We start from the raw sequence: 22,074 nt of genomic DNA on the forward strand, positions 1-22,074 counted from the left end.
AGAAGTAAAGTGCGGTAATTGATGAATTTTGCCTAAGCAGCAGGCTTCACAAACAGAATTAGTCATTGTGGTTTTATTATCAAAAACAGGAAGATTACATTGTTGTAATACAAATGTAACAATTTTGGAGCTAGCATGGCCTAATCGTTTGTGCCATAGATCAAAAGAAACATGTTTAGAATACAAAGCTATAGGGGGTGTAGGAACAGATGAGCTTTTATTAACTAATACATTCGAAAATTGATAGAGACCATCTTTAAGCTTGCCTTTGAGGACAATGTCCTTAGTGACTTGAGATTTTACAAGGCGATAATCAAGAAAAAAATTCAAAATAGACTTTGTTATCTCTAGCAAATTGAGACACACTAATTAAATTTTTGGTTATGGAAGGTACATGTAGCAGATTATCAAGTTTAAAGAGAAAAGGAGATGCAGATGAGGTTAAAAAAGAATTGCCAACATGATGAATATGTATACCTGCACCATTTCCAATATGAACTTGCTCAGAGCCATTATACTCAGAGTTGGAAGAGAGATTACCAAGATCATTGGTGAGGTGATAAGTGGTACCAGAATCTGGATACCAAGAGTTGTCAGTGAGTGATGCAGGTCCTGCCATATATGCCTTGGGGTTGTGGAATGAATGAGGTGGAGGTGGAGGAGGTTGTTGATTCTGAGTATTTTGTGATGATTGTTGGTAGTTGGAATCAAACCTGTAAAAACATTTCAAGGCAGGGTGTCCTAACCTTCCACAGATTTGGGATTGCAACCGATTTTGATTCCAAGAATTCCAAGGTTGACTTTGTGATCTTCCACCTCTAAAGCCGCGGCCTCCTCTGCCTCTTCTTCCTCCAAAGGATCTGCCTTCATTATTGTTGAACATGTTTTCCTGCTGTACATTAGTTTGTGTGACATTTTCCTGAATGGGAACAGGATCAGTCTTCTTGAATTTTTCGAGCATTTCTTCTTGAGCAAGAAGAAAGGCTTCCAACTCAATTATGGAAAAGGGTGGGGATCTTGACATTGCAGAAGTGATTAATGGAGTGTACTCTTCACTCAACCATCAATAATAGCTTCTGAATATTCTGCATCAGTTAATGGTGAGCCTACAGCTCCCAAAGAATCAATGATCTTCTTGATTTGAAGAAGATATTCTGATGCTGGCCCCTTTTTCTTGATGTTTTTCAATTGGTTTTTCAATTGTTTAACCTTTGCCTATGTATGGGAAGCAAAGTACACTTGCAGCCTTGTCCAGATTTCATGAGCAAATTTGCATCCTACCATTCTGTTCTTGAATGATATGTTCATGGAAGAGAGCAGCCAGGACACAAGAAGATGATCTTGCTGATGCCAGGTTGCATAGTCTTCTGATTCTTTTCCACTTTCTTTATCTGCTTGAGTTGAAAAAATGGTGGGGATCTTTTCTTCGCTGAGATGATCCTGCAGGTTATGGCCATGGATTGAAGCAAGAGCCAGTTGCTCCCAAGGAAGAAAGTTGTCTTCATCAAGTTTGTTTGCAATTGGATTTGAGAAAGATTTCATAATGAGCTTGACTGATTTTGCATTTTCAGAGCTTGTAGAAGATCTTGGTGATGATTGAGGAGACTCCATGGATCATTGCTAGCTCTGATACCATGTGAGGTATCAGACCTTGATGCTTAAAGAGAAGAGGAAATCACACACGGTGTGAAGAGAGAAAATAGAAATAGAAGAAGGAGATTGAATGAAATATTATTGTATTGATTGATTACAAAGGATACATGAGTGCTGCTATATATAGCAGTTGGGAAAAGTAAAATAACAGAAAATAACAGAAATAACAGATTTATCTATCATTATCTATCATTCCAGAACACATTCCACTCAATGGACGGAGAAAAGCGAGAGGAATTTTTTTTTCCCTCCAAATTTCACTTCCTTAATGAAAGGATCACCATAGACTTAGATCACTTAAAAAAAAAATTCAAAGAAGAGATGAATGTGCACAATAACAATAAAAAATAATAGAGTTAGGATAATATTTATCTATAGCTCAACATTTTATATGTAAAATTTTACACTTAAATGTGTGAGAGTTTAAATAAGAGTTAAACTCATCTTAGTAGATAGAAATTAGGGATAATATCTTTTGACACCGATATCAAGCTTAGAAGTTTGACACCAAATTTTAATTATTGATTTTCGTTAATCGACGGTTATATTTATTATGAATGACTAATTAATTAATAAGTTTGACTCAATAAATTATAACTATCAGATTGGCATAAATCGACGGTCATGATTTGGTGTCAAACTTTTTACTTTGACATCAGTGTCAAAGGATCCTGTCCCATATATATATATATAAGAAGTGTCTCTCTTGCCATATAATATAAAGTTATCTCACTAGTGGAGCTAGAAGTAAAAGTCACTTGGTGCCAGAAGATTCAACCAGGTAGAATTCAGTCGGTGTCAAAGTTGTATTATTTTTAAAAACTCAATTAGTGCTAAGGTTGTATCATAATTTTTAAAGAAAATTTGTACCATTTTTAAAATTTAGCTAGTGTCAAGGCATCACTTTAGTAAATGGCTCCGTCACTGGTTATCTCTATCAATTCCAAAACTATGTTGTTTTGAGAATTGATAGAATTAATAAAGGACATTTTAGGGATTTTTTTGTTATATGAATTTTACCAAAACTCAACTACGTTATTTTGGGATTGTTGGAGATAACTTTATCTTCACAAGATGAAATATAAATCTCTGTAAATTAAGGATGCTTGGAGGATCCCTCCGCCCTAAAGTTTGCTTCATATGTATCACAGCAGAATAAACACAATATATAATACATTATCATATCGTACATCAACTCAACTCGCAATAAACTCTCAAGAAAACCCTTTTCCTTTCTTAGATGTCAAGGAGGTCCCATCAGGAGAAAAGATAAGCCATATTTATATATATATATATATATATATATATATATATATATATATATATATATATATATAGGAAAAAATATTTCTCAAGCAGTTTGAGATAAGTTTATCTTCGGTCATCCCAAAACTACGTCGTTTTGTTTATTTATTTTCTTATATTAATTGATTCACCTTTGAATGATTATGATTCTCTTTTTCTCTCTTCCTTTATCACCATTGATCAATCTTTGTACGGTTATGATTTAGTAGTCGGAGATAAAATTATCTCAAACAGCTTGATAAACGATAAGCCCTATATATATCACATATTTCTCTTAACAATATTTATTTTTTGAATTTTTTAATGTATTATTATTATTATTAAAAAAATTTATACAGATTTTTTATTGTATCATTTAATGAGTTTGATATTTTATGCAATTATTAATTTGAAGGTTTTTTTACAAAATAAGAGGGAAGTTATACTTACCACTTTTTTTTCTTACCATTTATTACTACTAAATCTTAGTTGTTGATTTTCGTCAATCTAACAGTTATAATTTGTCGGATCATATTTATTAATTAATTATTAATAATTATAACCGTTAAATTGACGAAAATCAACAATTAAGATTTAGTGATAAGAAAAAATAATAATAAATATAACATATCTCATAAAATAATAGGCTAAAATTAATCTCTTATTTTAATTTCGTTTCTTCTTTTCAATATTTTTTTCCTTATCAACAATGATTCAGCTTAAATTATGTTAAATTATAAGAGTCATGTGCTATAAATGTTTGCATGAAGTAATAGATACAGTTAATTATTTGTGAAGAATTAATTAACGGAAAAGTATTTGTCTTTTTAACAACTCACACAACTTGTGTCATTTCACTTTGAGCCACTTTTTATATTTTTTTTCCTATTTGCTTTCTCTCCTCGTTTATCTATTTATTTCTCTCGATTGAAAGTAACACAACTTTATATTAATTAATGTTCATAAATTATCACCAGACTATGAGAGTCCTATGTTTTAGTTTTTTCTTTTTGGTGTTTTAGTTTTTTTCTGTGCACTGCAGTGTGTGTGACTGACGAACTCCACAGCCAGAGAAAGAGTACGGACTTCGGACTGAAGTTTTTACCTTTATAATTCGGCGGCAATCAATCATACTATAGTCTCTCTCAGGTATTCTTTTTATTTACTCTAAGTCAAGGGTTTTAATCCTCTCTCTCTCTCTATCTTTTTCTTCCTTTGTTTTGAATTGTTTTGGTAAATATGATTCCTTTTTGGTGGCAGAGTTGTGTTAATCGCATAATTTGAGATACCCACATCGGACTTAATGCAAACTCCCGATATTATCTGATTTTCGGTTGAAGAACACCGGGATTTTTTTTCCTCTGGAGGTATGAATGTTTGTACAATTCCATGCAGGTTTTATATATTGACAAAGTGCACTTGATTGAATTTATTTTTGTTGAATTTAATTTTTGGGGGAATTATACTTCGCTGAGTGAAGAATTTGTCTTATTCTTTAAAAGACGTGATTTTTTTTTTCTTCTTTTATTGTTGGGTGAATTATATTAGCACAAATGCATTGCTGGGTTTCTAATTTGTATGTATGCGTATATTCCTACAGTATCTGGTGCTTGGGCTTGTAGTTTTTCGAAAACCTGGCTTTTTCTTTTTGATAGAAGAAGTTGATAATTGAAGGGGAATTTGGCACAGCAGTTTGTGTCAGCCTTGTAATCATCCTCTTGCAAATGCTAGGTCAAGTTCCATGGTCTTGCACATAGGGGGAACTTTATAGCACCAATCTGCCCTTTTAGAAGAAGTTGATAATTATAGTCTAGTGTATCGAATTGTTAGATCCTTAGTAACTTGGACGATCACAATCATTTTAAGATGCATACATAATGATATTGATAAGTAAAGACCATTGTGTAGTTATGGTGTGGCCAAAGCAAGCTTGTGAGAGGGGCCCATATGGACATGGTCCTCGTCCTCCCATGATCTTGCAGTTGTCTGGGACTTTTATCATTCTTCAGATCATGATGCCACTGAATATATAATGGGAGATTTGTAATATATGCATGGTTCATCTATTGGGGCCACAAGTATGTTTGAGACTTGAGAGATTGATACTATGTGTCTATATAGATTTATAGGTATCATATTGTGATTTTGTTAAATGCTATTGGAATCAATCAAGTGCTAAGGTGGCTAATGCTCTTACCTCATATATGCTTTCAGCAGTTGGCGAACCTTGATAATGGCAGATCTCAAAGAGCGGCTACTCCCACCAAAACCTGCATCAGCTTTTAACCTAAAAGAGGTTGCCAATAGACCATCTGCCTCGGGAAGGCAACCTTTTCAGGGAGTGGATGTTCTGGGGCTAAAGAAGCGAGGCCAAGGTCTCCGATCTTGGATTCGTGTTGACACATCTGGAAACTCCCAAGCCATTGAGGTAGACAAGTTTACTATGATGCGGCGTTGTGATCTACCAGCACGTGATCTTCGCCTACTTGATCCTCTGTTTGTGTATCCATCAACAATCCTTGGTAGGGAAAAGGCTATTGTTGTTAATCTAGAGCAGATACGGTGTATTATTACAGCAGATGAGGTTCTTCTCTTGAATTCCCTTGATAGCTATGTATTGCACTATGTGATGGAGCTACAGCGACGATTGACAACAACTGGGGTAGGCGAGGTCTGGCAGTCAGATGGTCCTGACATGAACCGAAGGAGAGGAAGTAGAAATTTTGAAAATGTCTATAGCAACACTTCCCCTGATTATTTACCTTTTGAGTTCAGGGCTCTTGAAGTTGCCTTGGAGGCAGCATGCACATTTCTTGACTCCCAGGTTTGTAGAAGTACATAATTAAATTAGAGGCTAACTTCAATTGATTTTTAGATTATGGTTTTTCTTTATTTCTTCAGTTATTCACTTTAGAAGAAATGGTTGCTATGAACAGAGATCTTGTATTTCTGTAGAATAGTCCACATAATAGTATTGAATTTCTGCAAATATTAACCTGGGCCATATGGGAGAAGTATTAAGGTTATGTGAACCTGTAGGTAATTTTATTAGTCTTACCATGCGTATTTTATGTTGTTTTTGATGTACCTATTGATTAAGGCCAGATAGCCCTTTTGGGGTAACAGGATGCCAAGTCCGTAGAATCTTATGCTGCACTATTTTAGAGAAAGCCAGTATATGTACCACTCCCACCTACAATAGATGAATATTGCTTTTGTTTCCTATTAGCTCTAAAAGATTCAGTGTTTTGAAATTTGTCTTCCCCTCCACCAGTGCAGTTAGTCCTATGTGTGACCTTGAGTGTGAGCACTTTGTTGTTCATCCTTTTGTAGAGCAAACCTCTGGCAGATGTCATCTTGTCATTGGTTAGCTCTGTCAAGTTTGTCATCCGTGCTCTTGGATATATACATGGTTTCTTTATAGGCAGAGCTACGAAGCCCACACTTCATATTTATGTGCTTTACAAAGCTATGGGAGGATCACATGGGTGTGCAGTAATTGCAATGAGAGCCATTGTGTCCTTGTCTTAGGATGATTCCAATTTGATATGTAATGTAGCTTATGTGATTTGTTGATGGTAAAATTGTACGGGTGTTTCTTACTTATGAGTTACGCAACCAGAAAAAATGAGATAGAGAAAAAACAAATATAGAAAAAAGGAATTAAACATGAATATGTGCATCTCTCAGGGAGTTTCTATATGTTAGGATAATTGTGTGAAGGGTGGGAAACAGTAATTGTCAGTTGACTAAGACGGATTTTACATGTCAGAGAACCATCTTGGATTTATGCTAGGGAAGTCAAGCATGGAGGCTATATACCTGTTGTGAGGTATGATGGAAAGTCATCAAAGGCAATAATGTGACCTCTACATGGCCTTTAATATATAGAAAAAGTCTACGATTGGGTGGCATGAGAAGTCCTATGACAGTGTGCTAATTTACAAAATTTTGTCATTTTGTATCCTAACAGAACTCTTGATCCATAGGCTTGCATAGGATATTTCTCTTTTTAGCACTCTTGTTCATTTGGTTTTGATAATTTAGCAAAGTTCTCAGTTCTATTCTGGCCATTTACAAAAGGCAGCAGAGTTAGAAATTGAGGCTTATCCGTTGTTGGATGAACTGACATCAAAGATCAGTACTCTAAATTTGGAACGTGTTCGCCGGTTGAAAAGCAGACTTGTTGCCCTGACTAGGAGGGTTCAGAAGGTGATCTTCGCTTATATTTTCTTCTTTCTTCTCAGTTGCAAATGACAAATACCGTATTTTCTGAGTCTTATTATTATCTATTTTTTGATTTGCTTTTATTGGATGAATGTAATCAGGTTAGAGATGAAATAGAGCAGCTTATGGATGATGATGGTGATATGGCTGAAATGTATCTTACTGAGAAGAAAAGGCGGATGGAGTTGTCATTCTATGGAGATCAGTCTATGATTGGATATAGATCAGTTGATGGTGCATCCATTTCTGCTCCAGTCTCTCCGGTTTCGTCACCTCCTGATTCTCGGAAGCTTGAAAAGAGCTTGAGCATTGCTAGAAGTCGACATGAGAGCTCAAAGAGTAGTGAAAGCACTACAGAAAGTATAGAAGAGCTGGAGATGTTGCTAGAAGCATACTTTGTTGTCATCGATAGCACTCTAAACAAGTTGACATCGGTAAACAGTGTTATCTACATTAACCTTTTCCTGCCTAGCTTCATCACATTTTATCAACTACTGTTTCCTCTTTTTTGTTTCAGTTGAAAGAGTATATTGATGATACAGAAGATTTCATTAACATTCAACTGGTGTGCTTTCTTTCCCTTCTTTTTCATATTAGTCACCAAAGGTTTTTGTCAGTTTTAGTTATCCTATTATGGGGGCGAACCGGAACAGTGGTAAAACTGTTCCTTCATGACTGAAAGGTCATGGGTTCGAATCCAGGAAACAGCCTCTTTGCAATTATGCAAGGGTAAGGCTGCGTACAAGGATTTCCTCCACCCCACACTCGCTAGTCGGGTTAACGGGGAGTTGTTGTTTTTTTGTTTTTTTAGTTATCCTATTATGGTCTTGTTGCTTATAACTGATCATACATACATGCACAAATTATCACACATGTTCACACAATTGGGAGAGGGAGAGGCATGGGTAGATTGTGGGCATGGGTAGTCCATTAAATCAAGAACAGCTAACTGATTTTTTTCTTACAGGATAATGTGCGGAATCAGCTTATCCAGTTTGAGCTTTTACTCACAACTGCAACATTTGTCGTTGCCATCTTTGGTGTGGTAGCAGGAATATTCGGGATGAATTTTGAAATTCCATTATTTGATAACCCCTCTGCATTCCAGTGGGTCCTTATAATAACAGGAGTATGTGGAGGCTTCATATTTTGTGCATTTGTTTGGTTCTTCAAGTACAGAAGACTCATGCCCCTATAGTAAAGTTAGACCATCGTCAAGAGGATTAAGCAATTGCGTTGTTGGTACTGACGTTTTGCGTTTTGTATCCAATCATAATTGAATGAAAAGCCGGCTCATATCATCTGAAGAGCAATTCTTTCAATTCAAATTGTTATCAGTTTTAGGCAATTTCTTGTGGTATTCTGATAAAGCAACGTCTGTTCATGGTGACAAAGTTAATACTTGAATTGACAAAACAGCTTCCTAGTTCCTCTCTTTTTTCTTCTTTCCAGACTTAACAAAGTACTTTCAACAGTATTGTATGTTTTAGGGGACCCTGGGACAGGGACAGGGACATGTTTGAGGATTTCATGTTTTGTCACAATCACAACCTATTTGGAGGAGACCCAAATGATGTTGTGCCTAACCGCCCTACCCAACAACTGATATATCATTCCTCAAAGAAAAGTATTAAATGGGAATTAAGGCATTTTAGTGAAGTGATTCATGAATGAAAAATATATAAAAAAAAGTTTGTTGTGTTTTTATCAGTTATTCGTTTACTTTTTTTTTTTTTCCCCCACCAATTATGATGGTTTGGCAATTTTTAACAGTTTTTGTACAAAAGCTGTTATATCAATTAAAATTACGTTGTTCTTTAAATTCCGCAGATGATCAAGAACAGTAAGTGTTTATTATTCCTCTTAGGCACCGTTTCAGTAATATTCAGCTCGATTTTGACATAAAGCATTATTTGACTAGCAGCTTGTTTCTATTTGATATTTTCTGTCGACCAATAGTGCTTCCTAATGCACTTTTATACAATAGAATTTTTTTTTTTTGAATAAACAGAAGACAAACCTAACTTACGTCGGGTTAAATTTTGGGTTACAAAAATTGAAAATGTAACATGTAACTTTTTTGTAAAAATAAATTTTAAAAAAGGGTAGGATATACTTACCACCAAAAAAGTTTACTACCTTTACAATCAACTTAATCACCGTTGATTCTGTCAATATGACGGTTATAATTTATTAGAATTAATAATTATTAATAAATGCGATCCAATAATTTTCAATAAATTATAACCGTCAGATTGACAGAAATCAACGGTGATTAGGTTGGTTGTAAATGTGATAAAAAATTTTGGTAGTAAGTATATCCTGCCCCTTTTAAAAATAAGTATGTTTATAATAAGATAATTTTAAAAAAATAAGGAAAATAATTCTTTTTTATTTTGAGAAAATATTTTTAAAGAAAAATTTTAAAATTAAAAGAATGAAAGAAAGGAAAATATTATTACATAATCTTTTATATTTTAATCATCTCTTATTTATTTTTATAAATATTTTATAACTTTTTCAATTTGAATCCGTAAACTTGTATCAAAACTTAAGGTAGGATATTTGTACGATTTTTTTTTACTATTATTTATTATAATTATATATTTCAAAAAATATATAGTTATAACATAATTTTTTTTTCTCTTTCTTCAAAAATTTTTTAGAGAAAAAATAATAATTCAATAATAATTAGAGAGATGATAGACTTGCAGTGGAAAAAAGTGATGGTATCCCTGAAACTTAAGATATATGCCACCATTTTAGATTAGTCTACTAAATGCGATTTGCCAAACCTATATTAAGTATACAATAGAAGCATAGGTAAACCCGGAGCGGTGATCGACTGGTGAGGGTACTGGGTCAATGGATCACTGGTTCAATTAGTAGGTCACGGATTCAACCGCATGAATCGGATATATATAAATTTATATTTTATATTCAAATATAATAAATATTTTAAATGGTGCAACTGAACTAAGAACTAAATGTAGTTTAGTGGTAAAGATTATAATTTATATCTTCATTACAAGGGTTCGATTTCCACTAAATACTATTTTGAAATAATGATAATATATATTAAATGGTGTACATTAACCAACAAGCAAACTCAGCCCAGTGGTAAGTTGTTGTTGAGCATTCTCATGAGACTCGAGTTCAAATTCCAGTAGCTACAACTTTGAAAATATTTTTTCAAAAATCGGGTTGAGCTATAAAATCGATCTACCGGATCACCGGTTAAACCGCGGTTCTTGACCGGTTGATGGGCCCGGAAATGAGTGAGAGAGAGATTTTTTTTTTTTTTTGAAGTACAGTGAGAGAGAGACATTGAATACTCAATTTGGAGAGAGAGAGAGGACTTAAAACATAAGAAATAAGCAGATGAAGGTTGAAATTCCCAATGGCTCTACAGTTACATCATTACTACTACCTTTACCTTTCAAGGGGGTTGCATGTCATTGCCAAACGTCCCCAACTTGTTCTGCCTGTAACTAGGATCGCAAATAGTTATGTGTCTACCTCTCTCTCTCAGGCATTGCATCAAACAGTTTCACTACCCTCTCACTCTCAGAGTCAGTGTCCTTATGACTATGCACCCTTCAACTTCAACTTCGATTTGGATGACCCATCTCTACCCCCATTCCTCGAATCGCTCAAAAAGGTCGCCCATTTGTCGCCGCAAGCAGATGGTGTCGACTTTTCAGGATTCCACGCAAATAGAGATTTGATATGTTCCGCTATTTGGGCCTTGCGGGAAGATTGGAAACCTGCATTTCTCGCCTTCAAATGGAATTGCCATGATAATGATGAGAAAGTTTGCAACTTGATGATATGGGTTTTGGGAACTCATGGAAAGTTTTCCACTGCCTGGTCCATCATTCGAGATATGCATCGTTCTTCTCTGTCCACCTATCGGGCTATGCTTATTATGATTGATAGGTAACATCAAATTGCTTTTCCTTATCATAAAACACCAAATTATAACTATACAATGGCATTAGTATTTGTAAATTCATCTTCATACTTGTATTACAATGGGAACAACTGAACTGTTGGAATGAATATTACATTCACTTTTGATGCATTGGATTGCTTTTTGTTTGAATTCCAATTTCAAACTTCTTTTTGGTGGACATAACATGCCCCAATGGCCATCTTAAAAAGTCATTGCCGTTGGATTGGAATTATTTTACTTACTTTTAGCTGATGAGGATGCCCATTGTAATGCTTTTCCTTGCTATTATAACATTTGATTTTTGGTGCCAGCCTTCCATTAAACTTTTCTGATTCATGTGCACAATGAATATTTTCTTGTGCTGATGTCAAATATCATCAATTCTTGTTAGTGCTACGTCAACTACATTGATTACAGATAGTTCATTTTTTTCCCCCTTTTCACATGTGGCATTTCATTTCAATCAGATATGCATATGCAAATAACTCAGCCAAGGCTATTCAAACATTCTACTTTATGGACAAGTTCAGATTGACTCCTGATCAGGAAGCATTCCATGCACTTTTGAATGCTCTTTGTAAATATGGAAACGTCGAAGAGGCTGAAGAGTTTATGCTAGCAAATAAGAAGCTCTTCCCACTAGAGATTGAGGGCTTTAACATTATTCTCAATGGATGGTGTAATATAACAAATGATGTATATGAAGCTAAAAGAGTATGGAGAGAAATGTCGAAATGCTGTATAACACCAGATGCTACTTCCTATAGCCACATGATTTCCTGCTTTTCAAAGGCAGGGAATCTTTTTGACTCTCTTAGACTCTATGACCAGATGAAAAAAAGGGGATGGATCCCCGGGATAGAGATTTATAATTCTTTAGTACATGTTTTAACTCGTGAAAATTGCTTGAAGGAAGCTCTCAAGACTATAGATAAGATGAAAGAACAAGGTTTGCAGCCAGATTCTGCCACCTTCAACTCCATGATACTCCCTCTTTGTGAAGCTGGTAAACTAGCAGAGGCAAGAATAGTATTAAACACAATGATAGAGGAGAATATCAGTCCAACCACTGAGACCTACCATGCATTTTTTGAGGTTACAGATTATCAAGGAACATTGGAATTTCTGAGCAGGATGAAAGGTTCTGGTTTGGGTCCAAATAAGGATTCCTTTCTCATAATTCTGGTAAAATTCTTAAAGTTGAAGCAACCTGTAAATGCACTGAAAATTTGGATAGAAATGAAGACATATGATGTGGTGCCCAGTTGTATGCATTACAAAACAATGGTTGAAGGGCTTGTAACATGTAGGTGGTTCATAAAGGCCAGGGATTTTTATGAGGAGATGCTTTCAAATGGATGTTCAGAAGACCCAAAGCTTAACAAGATCTTTCAAAAAGAAATACTTGATAGTGGTGGTGAAGGAAAACATAATGTTGTAAGGGCTAATAGTGATAAAACTGTGAGTATTCTGAGAAAAGATAAGATGAAATGGAAAAATCATTGAGACCAGTCAAGAAAGAAGACATTCTCCAACTCGGAGCAGAGAAACAAGAGCACCCAATATTTATCTTGCCATTCTACATTCTACTGTTGTAAATACAAGCATTCAGTGCTAGTACTGTTAATTATGGTGGAATTTCTAGAGAAGTTCACTTTGTCATAGTCTTGACAACCTGCTGTCAGTTTTGATTTTCAATACAGGAACAGATGTACTGAAGACATGGGAACATATTGTAGGAATCCATTGTTATGGATCTTTAAATAAATGCTTGATGGTTTTGGTTGCTGCTGCATGCTCCAGCCCTCATACTCCCTTGTTTTGATTGTTGTGGTTCGTAACCCAACAAAATATGAAGTTCATATTTTGGTTGGGTGTCTTCCTGGGAGTTCTCCATTGATGGTTAGTTGTCTATGTCAAAATTATGAAAATGAGTAATAACATTCTGTTCCAACCTATTATTTATATATAAAAATTATGCCATAAAAACTAACTAATATGTTTTCTTCAACCAGTTTTTCAGGGAGGATAAATTTAGACTTGAAGGTGCAGAAGACCAGAAGACTGGACCTGTGAATTAGTGCTTCGTACTTGATCCATCCTAAGTTTTGCCGTGGTGAAGTTATTATATATAGGTGCTTGATATTTTTTAACCTTTTGTATTTGTGTGTGTAGAATGCTCTGTGTATGTGTTTGTTGGCTAATAGCCTAATACTTTACTTCAAAAAATATGAATCTGTAGGGTTGATTTCACTTACTTATCCTAACTGTACATGCTGACTCCCAAATATTGTAGGGAGTTGCAAGCTTTTGTTTTAATCTTTCCTCTTCCTCAATGCTGAATTTTGTGGATATGCACATAGATAATACATTATTCTGTCAAGAAAGCTATTACATTATTCGTTTTAGGGTTTTATTAGTGTTATGTTACATGATTTAAGTGTTGTTTCCAACACACACACAAAAATAGAGAGAGAAAGTGGAATGATGAAAGAGAAAGAAAAACATGTGGACCCCACCTCTTTAATGTGTGTGTAGGAAAGTGATGTTATATCATGTTACATGATAAACATAAAATCCTTCGTTTTATACACCTATGTTGGATGGTCCGGCCCCATTTGCTCCCTCCCTCCCTTCTCATCCTAAAATAGAACAAGGGTTCTATCTGTACACAAAAAAAAGCTAAAAATTTTAACTTTTAAAAAAAGCAGAAGTCAAAAGCTAAATATATTTTTTTTCAAAAACTCAATATTTTTTTCAAAATCTAAGTAACTTTAACTTTTCTAAAAAATATTTTTAAAATAAACAAGACATAAAAGCTGCTTTTTTTAAATCAGATCAAATCTGGGGGAGTGCATTCTCCATTCCAGTTTCACCCATGACCTACAGGGCAACGCAGGGTTAGCGTATAACTCTTTCAAATAGGCACAGCATTGATGGCTTCTCCTTTCTCTTCTCCCCAGGGGAGAGTAGGCGCCTTTGCTTTAAGACGTTGCCCAGCCAATCCCAAGTAAGAATACCTGAGATTCCAGAGAAGATGCATGAGATATATTGGCAGTTTAAGGGGCAATAAATCTTGATGCATGAACGTAGGAAAGAAGCGTTGTTTCGTAGACAGATAGCATTTCTTCTAGAGAAGATGTGCATGTGCAATAAAAACAACGGAGCATTTCGTACTTCAATAATATTAGTGGTGTTGCTTTCGTTCTTGAAAGTTTGGAACAGTGACCAAAATGTTATTGTTCACCAACTTTTTTATCTAAATGTTACGCGAACAATGTTATTTTCTAATTTGCCACAGGAGCAAGTTCGCTGACCGGTGTAGCGAACTCGGTTTGCTGACGTGTCATGTTTCTAGTGGACACAAACTTGATTTTAACCAAGTTCGCCTACATGGTAGGCGACTTTCATTTTTTTTTTTATTATTATTTTTTTTAAATTTGATACTTGTTATTCATTAAAAATGTGACACGTCAGCAAACCGAGTTCGCTACACAGGGTAACGAATTTGTTCCTGTGGCATATTGAGAAATAACAATGTTCGCGTGACATTTAAGTAAAAAAGTTGATGAACAGTGATATTTTAATCAGTGTTCATGAAAGTTTCATCTAAACAAATTGGTCTGTTATTTATTTGTTAACAAGTTTATCTTAGTGAAGTTGTCAATTTTTTAACAAATTCATCTACTAGCCGAAAGCTTTCGAGATTCGAAACAACACAATTAACATTATTCATGGACTAAATTGTATATTGAAAAATACTTATTAACATTCTCTCATTATTAGGTTAAATTGTATTAACCCTACTGATAGAGAATATGTCTGAATTATTTAGTGGGACAAGTATGAGATTTTACCTAAAAATAGAAGTAATGTTAAGAAACTATTGTTAGGATTTCTCTTGTACATTTACTCAAAACGCTACCTTCATGTAAATTATTGTCATGTGCCAATGATATTGTACACTAAATATATTTCAAAAAGCAAAATTTTAATATAATCTTATCTTCCATTTTTCATTTCCTTATAAAAGGAAAAACCTTTAATCAAAATCTGACCGTTAGAAAAGGGGTAGAGGGGAAAAGAAAAAGCAAATGGAAGTTTAATTTAAAAAGAGAATGCGTCAATGACATGCTGTCCAACGAAGCAGCAAAGGTATCCAATGCCAAGTGTTAATCTTTTTTGGATCCTTGCACAATAATTGGTGTTGGGTGAGCCTCAATGCACCAATTAATTTCCTACTTGCTGAGTCCAAGTGCACTGTAGAGGAAACAAAGGCACAACACAACACTACCCTTCCCTTATCCTTGTTAATTGTTCCAATTCCAACCATGTTCTTGTCCTCCTCCCCACAACATATCTGTGCCATCTTGCTCCTCGTATCTGTCGTCGCCACTACTGTAACCGCCACCGACCACATTGTGGGTGCAAATCGTGGTTGGAACCCTGGTTTCAACTACACTCTCTGGGCCAACAACCAAACTTTCTATGTCGGAGATCTCATCTGTTAGTTTCTTTGTTTCTACCTTGCTTCATGTTTACTTGACATTCCTAATTCAACATTGCAGATCTTATTTATTTGTTTGACTAAAGAAACATGCTTTCCTTTTTGGGCATAAAGAAACATGCTTTCCTCTTTGGGCATGCTTATTTAGCTTACCCTTTTTCTCATTATATGTTTTTTTTTAAATTAAAAAAAAGCCCCCAAGTATTAGTGAAAATGTCAAATATTGTTCTTGAAGATTTAGCGCCCATAATAATATTACGCAGTCATTTAATTGGTCTTTCGTTAATTTGTGGCTAAATGCTAGTTCTTGTATTATTTTTGCTATTACTATTACTTCAGCTTCTTCTTGAAGGGGGATTGTGATTTTTCTTGTGTATGTTGAATACAATAGCATTTAGGTACCTGAAGAACCAGTACAATGTGTTTGAGGTGAACCAAACTGGTTATGACAACTGCACCACAGAAGGGGCTTTTGGGAATTGGAGTAGCGGCAAAGATTTCATACCTCTGAATAAGGCCAGGAGGTATTACTTTATTTGTGGCAATGGCCAATGCTTCAATGGGATGAAGGTCTCTGTTCTTGTCCATCCTCTCCCTTCTCCTCATACTTCTGTTAACCATTCAACGCCAAATTCTGCTGCTCCGGTGGTCTTGGAATGGGGGCTACCATCTCTAGTGTTGTCTTCTGCTTTAGTTTGGTTTGGTTGGATGTAGCAAACGTGTTCCCTCTGCTGAACATTAGAGTTGATTGTGTTTCACTGTTTCTCTTTTCCTCTCAATTCAGGCCGCATCTTGTTGTGTCATATGAAAATGAAAATTCACATTTGTTATCTAATTCAGACCATTCTCCCTTGCTTTTAGCTTTGCTCATCTTTGAAAGCGCGATATGTACACTTCCTTACTTGCTTGGCAAGTGCTGAATTACTTCACTTTTAGTGTTGGTTACCATTTACAGTTTGGGGTATGATTATGTCTATGAGCCTTGTCTCAATTAAGATGCCAAAAAAAGTAGTAGTTTTTGTGACCTTTGTAGGTAATTGAAGTTACTCACAGCTGATGAAAAGAAGTGGAATGGTAATCCTAATACCAATGAAGCAGTAATAATAAATGATAAAGAGAGATGCAATTCATGCAATGCAAATTTGGACATCAATTGGTTGGTGGGTTACGTGGTCTTTCTTTGATCAATATATGCTTTTTCAGGGATTGCTATAACATAATCAGAATAATATGATTGCTTTTATGTATTCAAGTATTCATTATGCTTAACTGTCTCTATCTAAACCGAACCCTGGCTCAAATCATTTTAGGATTATTCTTATACGTTATACCCGAAATTTTTGGATTGGGTGGCATTTGATCCGGCTTTGTCACTGATGGGGGTTAAAGACAAGTTGATGATTGTATGTCATGCAAATATTATGGAAAAGAAAAATATGTGAAATGGCATTATGACGCATACTTTACTAAGGGGCAGAACAAGCACTCTAATGATGCTGTTCTAATAGTGACTCACTTTAGCCTATGATTATGACGTCTGTGGTCCATAACTACATGATGAATCGACTAAAATAACATGCCATAAGTGACTGAACAATCAATATCAGCGAATTTCAAACCATTTAGGTGTTAGAATTGTTTGTTAACCCAAAAACCAACTTAGTTGTTGGGTCTTCCAAGATCAGACTGACCAATGCAGCAATGAAACTGTAAAGAACCTTGGGATACACCACCTCAAAAGTTAGCTCAAAGAGTGGGAGTGCCCAAGACCTTATAAACTCCACATTAGTTGCACATACAACCAATGTGGGACTATATATCTCAATACGCCCTCTCACACAAGAGCCCATTGGGCTTGAAGAGTGGAAGATGCAACAGGCCCATCCTACCTGTGCTAAGAAAGTCCACAAGAGTAAGTGAGGGACGGCGAGGCTCTGATACCATGTAAAGAAGCTTGAGATACACCACCCCAAAAGCTAGCTCAAAAGGTGGGAGTGTCCAAGACCTTATAAACTCCACATTGATTGCACATACAACAAATGTGGGACTATATATCTTAACAGAAACTTTGTTCTAGTTGCTTACGGTGTCAAATTGAATGTGATGTCGTGCCATTGTTTTGTCCTCATCACGAGTAAAGTTTCACTGTCAATTACATAATGCCCAATTAAAAATAAAAAAAAAGATAAATAACAGAAAGTACGCTTGACCTCAAGCCTCATTGATTTATTGTTCTTTCATCAAGATGAATAGAAAAAAGCTTTGGCTGATCACCGGACAACATTGATCTTGATTCGGTTGAACCACTGCTTTTAATATGTAACAAATAGGATTCACAAGAGTAAAAATTGCAACAAAAGTAAACATTTTCTGAAGATGGAAAACAAACAAACTAGGTCAGAGTCTAACTTAGAAAAACTTGAGTGTTAAGTAAGGATCCGTTTCTATCAAGAAGTCAAGGCAAACCTACCAAACAACTTAATCTCTTTAAAACAAATGCAACTAAACATAGCTTTTTGCCCTTGTCTATTACAATGAAGAGCAGTGGCGGAGTTAGAAGGAAAACTCAGCCAGTGCCAAAAAATCCACCAGGGAAAATTCAGTCAATGCTAAAGTTGTATTATTTTTAAAAACTCAACCAATACTAAGACTGTAACATAATTTTTGAAGAAAATCTGTATCATTTTTAAAAATTAGTTGTGCCTGAGATACAAGTAGCTGAGCTAAGCAAAACCATCCCAAACCCAGTTCAGCTGCAACTGGGAGACAGTCAACGTAGAATTCTAACATAGCCAGCACACTGAGAACAATCCATGGAAATTGAGTCATGAAATCAAGTTTATGCAACTTTTACTGGAGAAAAGCACAAATAATTTATCTGATATACATTTAACATAAATCTCACAATATGAGTGTATTCAGGTCCCAAATGCAAACATATTCAATGGTCTGTCCCGTACTACACTCATCATAACCTAATCTTAACATGGTGAGCACATAAATTATAAAGAAACCTTCAACATTACAAAGCCTACTCTGGAGTGCCCTTTTGTTTTCTCCTCGATCTGCTGTGTAATTTGGAAGGTGGAGAAGGGGAGAACTCAAATGGAAGTGGTGGAAGGTCCATCTCCCCCTTCAAAATCTTAACAATATCCCCAATATCTGGCCGCAACTCTGGAATTTTCTGTATGCAGGTGAGTGCCAAGTTGATACACAGGCTTGCTTGTTCCTTGTTGTAATCATCTTTCAATCTCTCATCTACTAGTTCTAAAATGTTACCAACTTGAGCCAAGTGCCTACACCAGCTTATTAAATTAGCTTTCTCTAGCTTCATGGGGGATGCAAGAACATGTAATGGTCTTCTACCTGACACAATTACAAGAATCAAAACTCCAAAGCTGTAAATGTCAGCTTTCTCCATTAAGAATCCACAGCCGCCATATTCTGGTGCTACATAACACAGTGTCCCTCTCATGCTAGTTGTGCTGCTGAGCTCGCGGCTTAAAAGATCTCCGCTCCACATGTCACTTCCAATGGAACGAGTACTTTTCTTCTTCCAACCTCTTCTGAAGCTAAACTCCCCATTTTGATCACACTCATTCTGATCCTCCTCTCCGAAGTTCTTACGTCTGCAAAGATAAAACCTTCTACCCAAATCAAAATGGGGCACTTTCAAGCCTTTCTTCCACTTAGTTTGAAGATTTTTCAGCTTGCTGGTTTTCTTGCTTAATTCAGCAAGATGCTCTTCTTTCCACCATTCTTGCATCTTCCTATGCTTCTTCTTGTGGTTTTTCTTTCCCCTCGATTCTTCATTCTCAACCCCATTATCTGTATTCCCTATACCAAACACCTGTAATTGGGGTCCATTTGCATTATTGGCTTTATCTATTGGACTTGAATTTTCCAACTCTGCTTTCTCATGAGCATTGTTCTTACCATCATCCCAATCAGAGTTTGATGGACCAATTTGACTCCCTATCCACTCCGTGACATAGTCTTTACTACATAATTCACCACTTCCATCCTGTCTCCACCACCAGTCCTTTCCCCATTGTTTCCCATCTGCCTTATCATCATCCACCAAAGAAGCATTAACAGTTAACTCCTTACTATAATCAATGCTAGAAAACTCATCATCATAAGGAACAAACTTATTATTCCAATCATCCCCTCCTATATCCAAAGTTGAAATCTCCTTACCCTTTGCATTTGTAGTCCTAATTCCACTTTCACCGGCAATATTAGCGTTATAATTCAAAGAATTCAAGTTCAAAGCTCTAACATTTAAACAGGCCCTGCTATTTTTGGATGAAGAAGAGGCTTGCAAAGCTAAAGCAAAATCAACTTCATTAACACTCTCAACTGGAGTACCAATAGCCGGAGTTTCTGCAGTTAAATTACCTGAAAGCTCTTGGCTTTTCCATAGCTCCTGGCTCTTCCCCAGGTCCTGGCTAAACAAGTCCAAACCAAATTCACCCTCCACCTTAATCCTTGACAATCCGAAGTCTGAGATCTTCCCACGGTACTCTGCATCAAGCAGAACATTGCTTGGCTTGATATCTCCATGGATCACTGGTGGATCACATCCAAGGTGCAAGAACTCCAATGCTCTAGCAACATCCAATATTATGCAAAACCTGCTCTCCCAACTCATACTCAAACACCCATTTCCAAAGAGGGACTCTTGCAAGCTTCTGTTGGGCATATATTCATACACCAACACTCTTTTGTTCTTTTCCACACAATAGCCCAAGAGGGTCACCAGGAACGGCGATCTCAACCCTCCAAGAATCTGCAGCTCATTTTGAAACTCTCGTTCTGACTGCAAAGACAGCGTGTCTAGGCGCTTGATAGCAATCAATTTCCCATCTTTAAGTACTCCACTGAAAACAGTGCCAGACCCACCTTTACCAATGACATTGGCAGTGTCAAAGCCATTGGTGGCTTGCTTTAAATCCTTGTATGAGAATCTTTGGAGCTTCAAGGGAGCACTTGCATCAAAGGGGATAGTCTTAGCTCTGTGCACAAGAGAATGCCAAAGATGGTAAAGGAAATAAAGTACTGAGCAGAAAATAACAACAGAAGCTGAAATGGTGAGTGCTAAGAACAGGACCCTTGTTTTGGTGAAAAAATTAGGACTTGTATGAGGGAAGGGTCTTGAAGGCATGGTGTGTATGAATTTTGATCACAGGAACTAATGAAGAAGAAGAAGAAGAAAAGGTGAATGAAGAATAGGGAGATGGGCATGCTGGTTTTTCATTTCTTTCTGTTTGTTATACCAATGGGGTATCCAAAGTGGATTGCTTTACGATTAGATAATCATCACAAGAGGAGCTGTATTCTACTATTGTTAACTTGGTTTTTGCTTTGTTTTTTTCTCGTTTTCCTTGATTTATGGTTTCTATCTTCTCTTATTTTATCCAACCTTTCTCATCATTATTTATTTATAATGATGAGATTCGTGATGGGGAAATGAGGATTAGAAAAAGGGGATGGATGGACCCAATGTGCTTTTGACTACAGAGAAAGTTTTGCGAGCAATGTCTTAGATCTCTTAGGTGAGTTTTGAAGGAGAAAAGGAAAGCCTCAAAGGGATGCAAAAATACAAATGAAATGAATGGATCTCAGTGTGATATTGTGTTGTGCTAAGTATACATTATGAGAACATGAAAGGTGTGGCTCAGTTGGTTTGGTGCTGAGTACAAAGGTTTTGGGCTTTGAGTCTAAAGGACTTGAGTTCGACTCCGGGTAAATATACTTTGTGGGTAGCGGAGAATCCCTTGTCCTCTCAATCCACGAAAGAGGATTAGTCCTATCCTACGTGGGGTGGGAATACTTTTGGGTTTACTCAAAAAAAATTAAGTATACATTATGAGAATACTACTCTCATTTTATATGAGATAGTTATCTCATTTTGTCTCACTTCGAAAATCACACTCCTTCTTTTTTTTCTTTTCTTTTTTTTCTTTTTAATGGTGAGCCTCGCTTGACCATTTCCCATACATTATTAGTATTATCATTATACATTACAGATATTGGTAGAAAGTTGAAACATGAGCATCTTATGCGGAGTTATTTTTTGTCTTATACGCTATGACCCAGCCACGTGCACGGTTTAGAATCTAGATATACTACCATTTTTTAATCCTTTCTCATTGTAATTTTTGACCAAAGGTTCACACTTCGCACTTGCACAGGTTCACATGGTTGGATATCAATAATTTCTTGTCTTCCATTATTCTCAAAGTGCAGCACCGGTCCCATATTGCACTAAAACACGACATAATATAAAAGCTTTGATTGAGTGATCCTTATTATTTGGGTCACGGTTGAAGATATTGTTCTGACCTGACCTTGGGCTGAATAACTTGACTTTTCTATAATAAAATCATTTATAAAGTATAATTTTATCAAATGGTAGAGAGTCAGATTCTTATCATATTTCCAA

General features: G+C 35.9%; 4 protein-coding genes across 6 annotated transcripts; 3 read left to right on the plus strand and 1 right to left on the minus strand.

The window, feature by feature from the left end:
• Positions 1 to 3,932: 3,932 nt before the first annotated feature.
• LOC133315488 (magnesium transporter MRS2-1) lies at positions 3,933 to 8,797 on the plus strand. 3 transcript variants are annotated; one of them, XM_061517119.1, is made up of 7 exons: positions 3,933 to 4,086; positions 4,198 to 4,304; positions 5,152 to 5,761; positions 7,021 to 7,149; positions 7,266 to 7,598; positions 7,682 to 7,729; positions 8,132 to 8,797. In XM_061517119.1, exons 3-7 carry the CDS (start codon positions 5,171 to 5,173, stop codon positions 8,360 to 8,362), a joined length of 1,332 nt encoding a protein of 443 aa, XP_061373103.1. In that variant the 5' UTR covers positions 3,933 to 4,086; positions 4,198 to 4,304; positions 5,152 to 5,170; the 3' UTR covers positions 8,363 to 8,797. The 3 variants fall into 3 exon arrangements, with proteins under 3 accessions (XP_061373103.1, XP_061373104.1, XP_061373102.1); XM_061517120.1 differs by having other exon boundaries at positions 5,155 to 5,761; XM_061517118.1 differs by lacking the exons at positions 3,933 to 4,086; positions 4,198 to 4,304 and adding an exon at positions 4,928 to 5,019 and having other exon boundaries at positions 5,155 to 5,761.
• Positions 8,798 to 10,521: 1,724 nt separating this feature from the next.
• LOC133315524 (pentatricopeptide repeat-containing protein At1g80880, mitochondrial) lies at positions 10,522 to 13,317 on the plus strand. The gene is made up of 3 exons (XM_061517157.1): positions 10,522 to 11,103; positions 11,587 to 13,021; positions 13,135 to 13,317. Exons 1-2 carry the CDS (start codon positions 10,565 to 10,567, stop codon positions 12,623 to 12,625), a joined length of 1,578 nt encoding a protein of 525 aa, XP_061373141.1. The 5' UTR covers positions 10,522 to 10,564; the 3' UTR covers positions 12,626 to 13,021; positions 13,135 to 13,317.
• A 2,133-nt stretch (positions 13,318 to 15,450) lies between these two features.
• On the plus strand, positions 15,451 to 16,340 carry LOC133315516 (early nodulin-like protein 19). The gene is made up of 2 exons (XM_061517150.1): positions 15,451 to 15,625; positions 16,018 to 16,340. Exons 1-2 carry the CDS (start codon positions 15,451 to 15,453, stop codon positions 16,338 to 16,340), a joined length of 498 nt encoding a protein of 165 aa, XP_061373134.1.
• Positions 16,341 to 18,393: 2,053 nt separating this feature from the next.
• Positions 18,394 to 20,886, minus strand: LOC133315499 (putative receptor-like protein kinase At1g80870). The gene has a single exon (XM_061517135.1). The coding sequence runs from the start codon at positions 20,791 to 20,793 to the stop codon at positions 18,658 to 18,660; it is 2,136 nt and encodes a 711-aa protein (XP_061373119.1). The 5' UTR covers positions 20,794 to 20,886; the 3' UTR covers positions 18,394 to 18,657.
• Positions 20,887 to 22,074: the final 1,188 nt, after the last annotated feature.

This window comes from Gastrolobium bilobum, unplaced genomic scaffold, assembly GCF_033153095.1.
Source record: "Gastrolobium bilobum isolate Gb01-03AN ecotype WA unplaced genomic scaffold, APGP_CSIRO_Gbil_v1 utg2933, whole genome shotgun sequence".
Classification (NCBI taxonomy): domain Eukaryota; kingdom Viridiplantae; phylum Streptophyta; class Magnoliopsida; order Fabales; family Fabaceae; genus Gastrolobium; species Gastrolobium bilobum.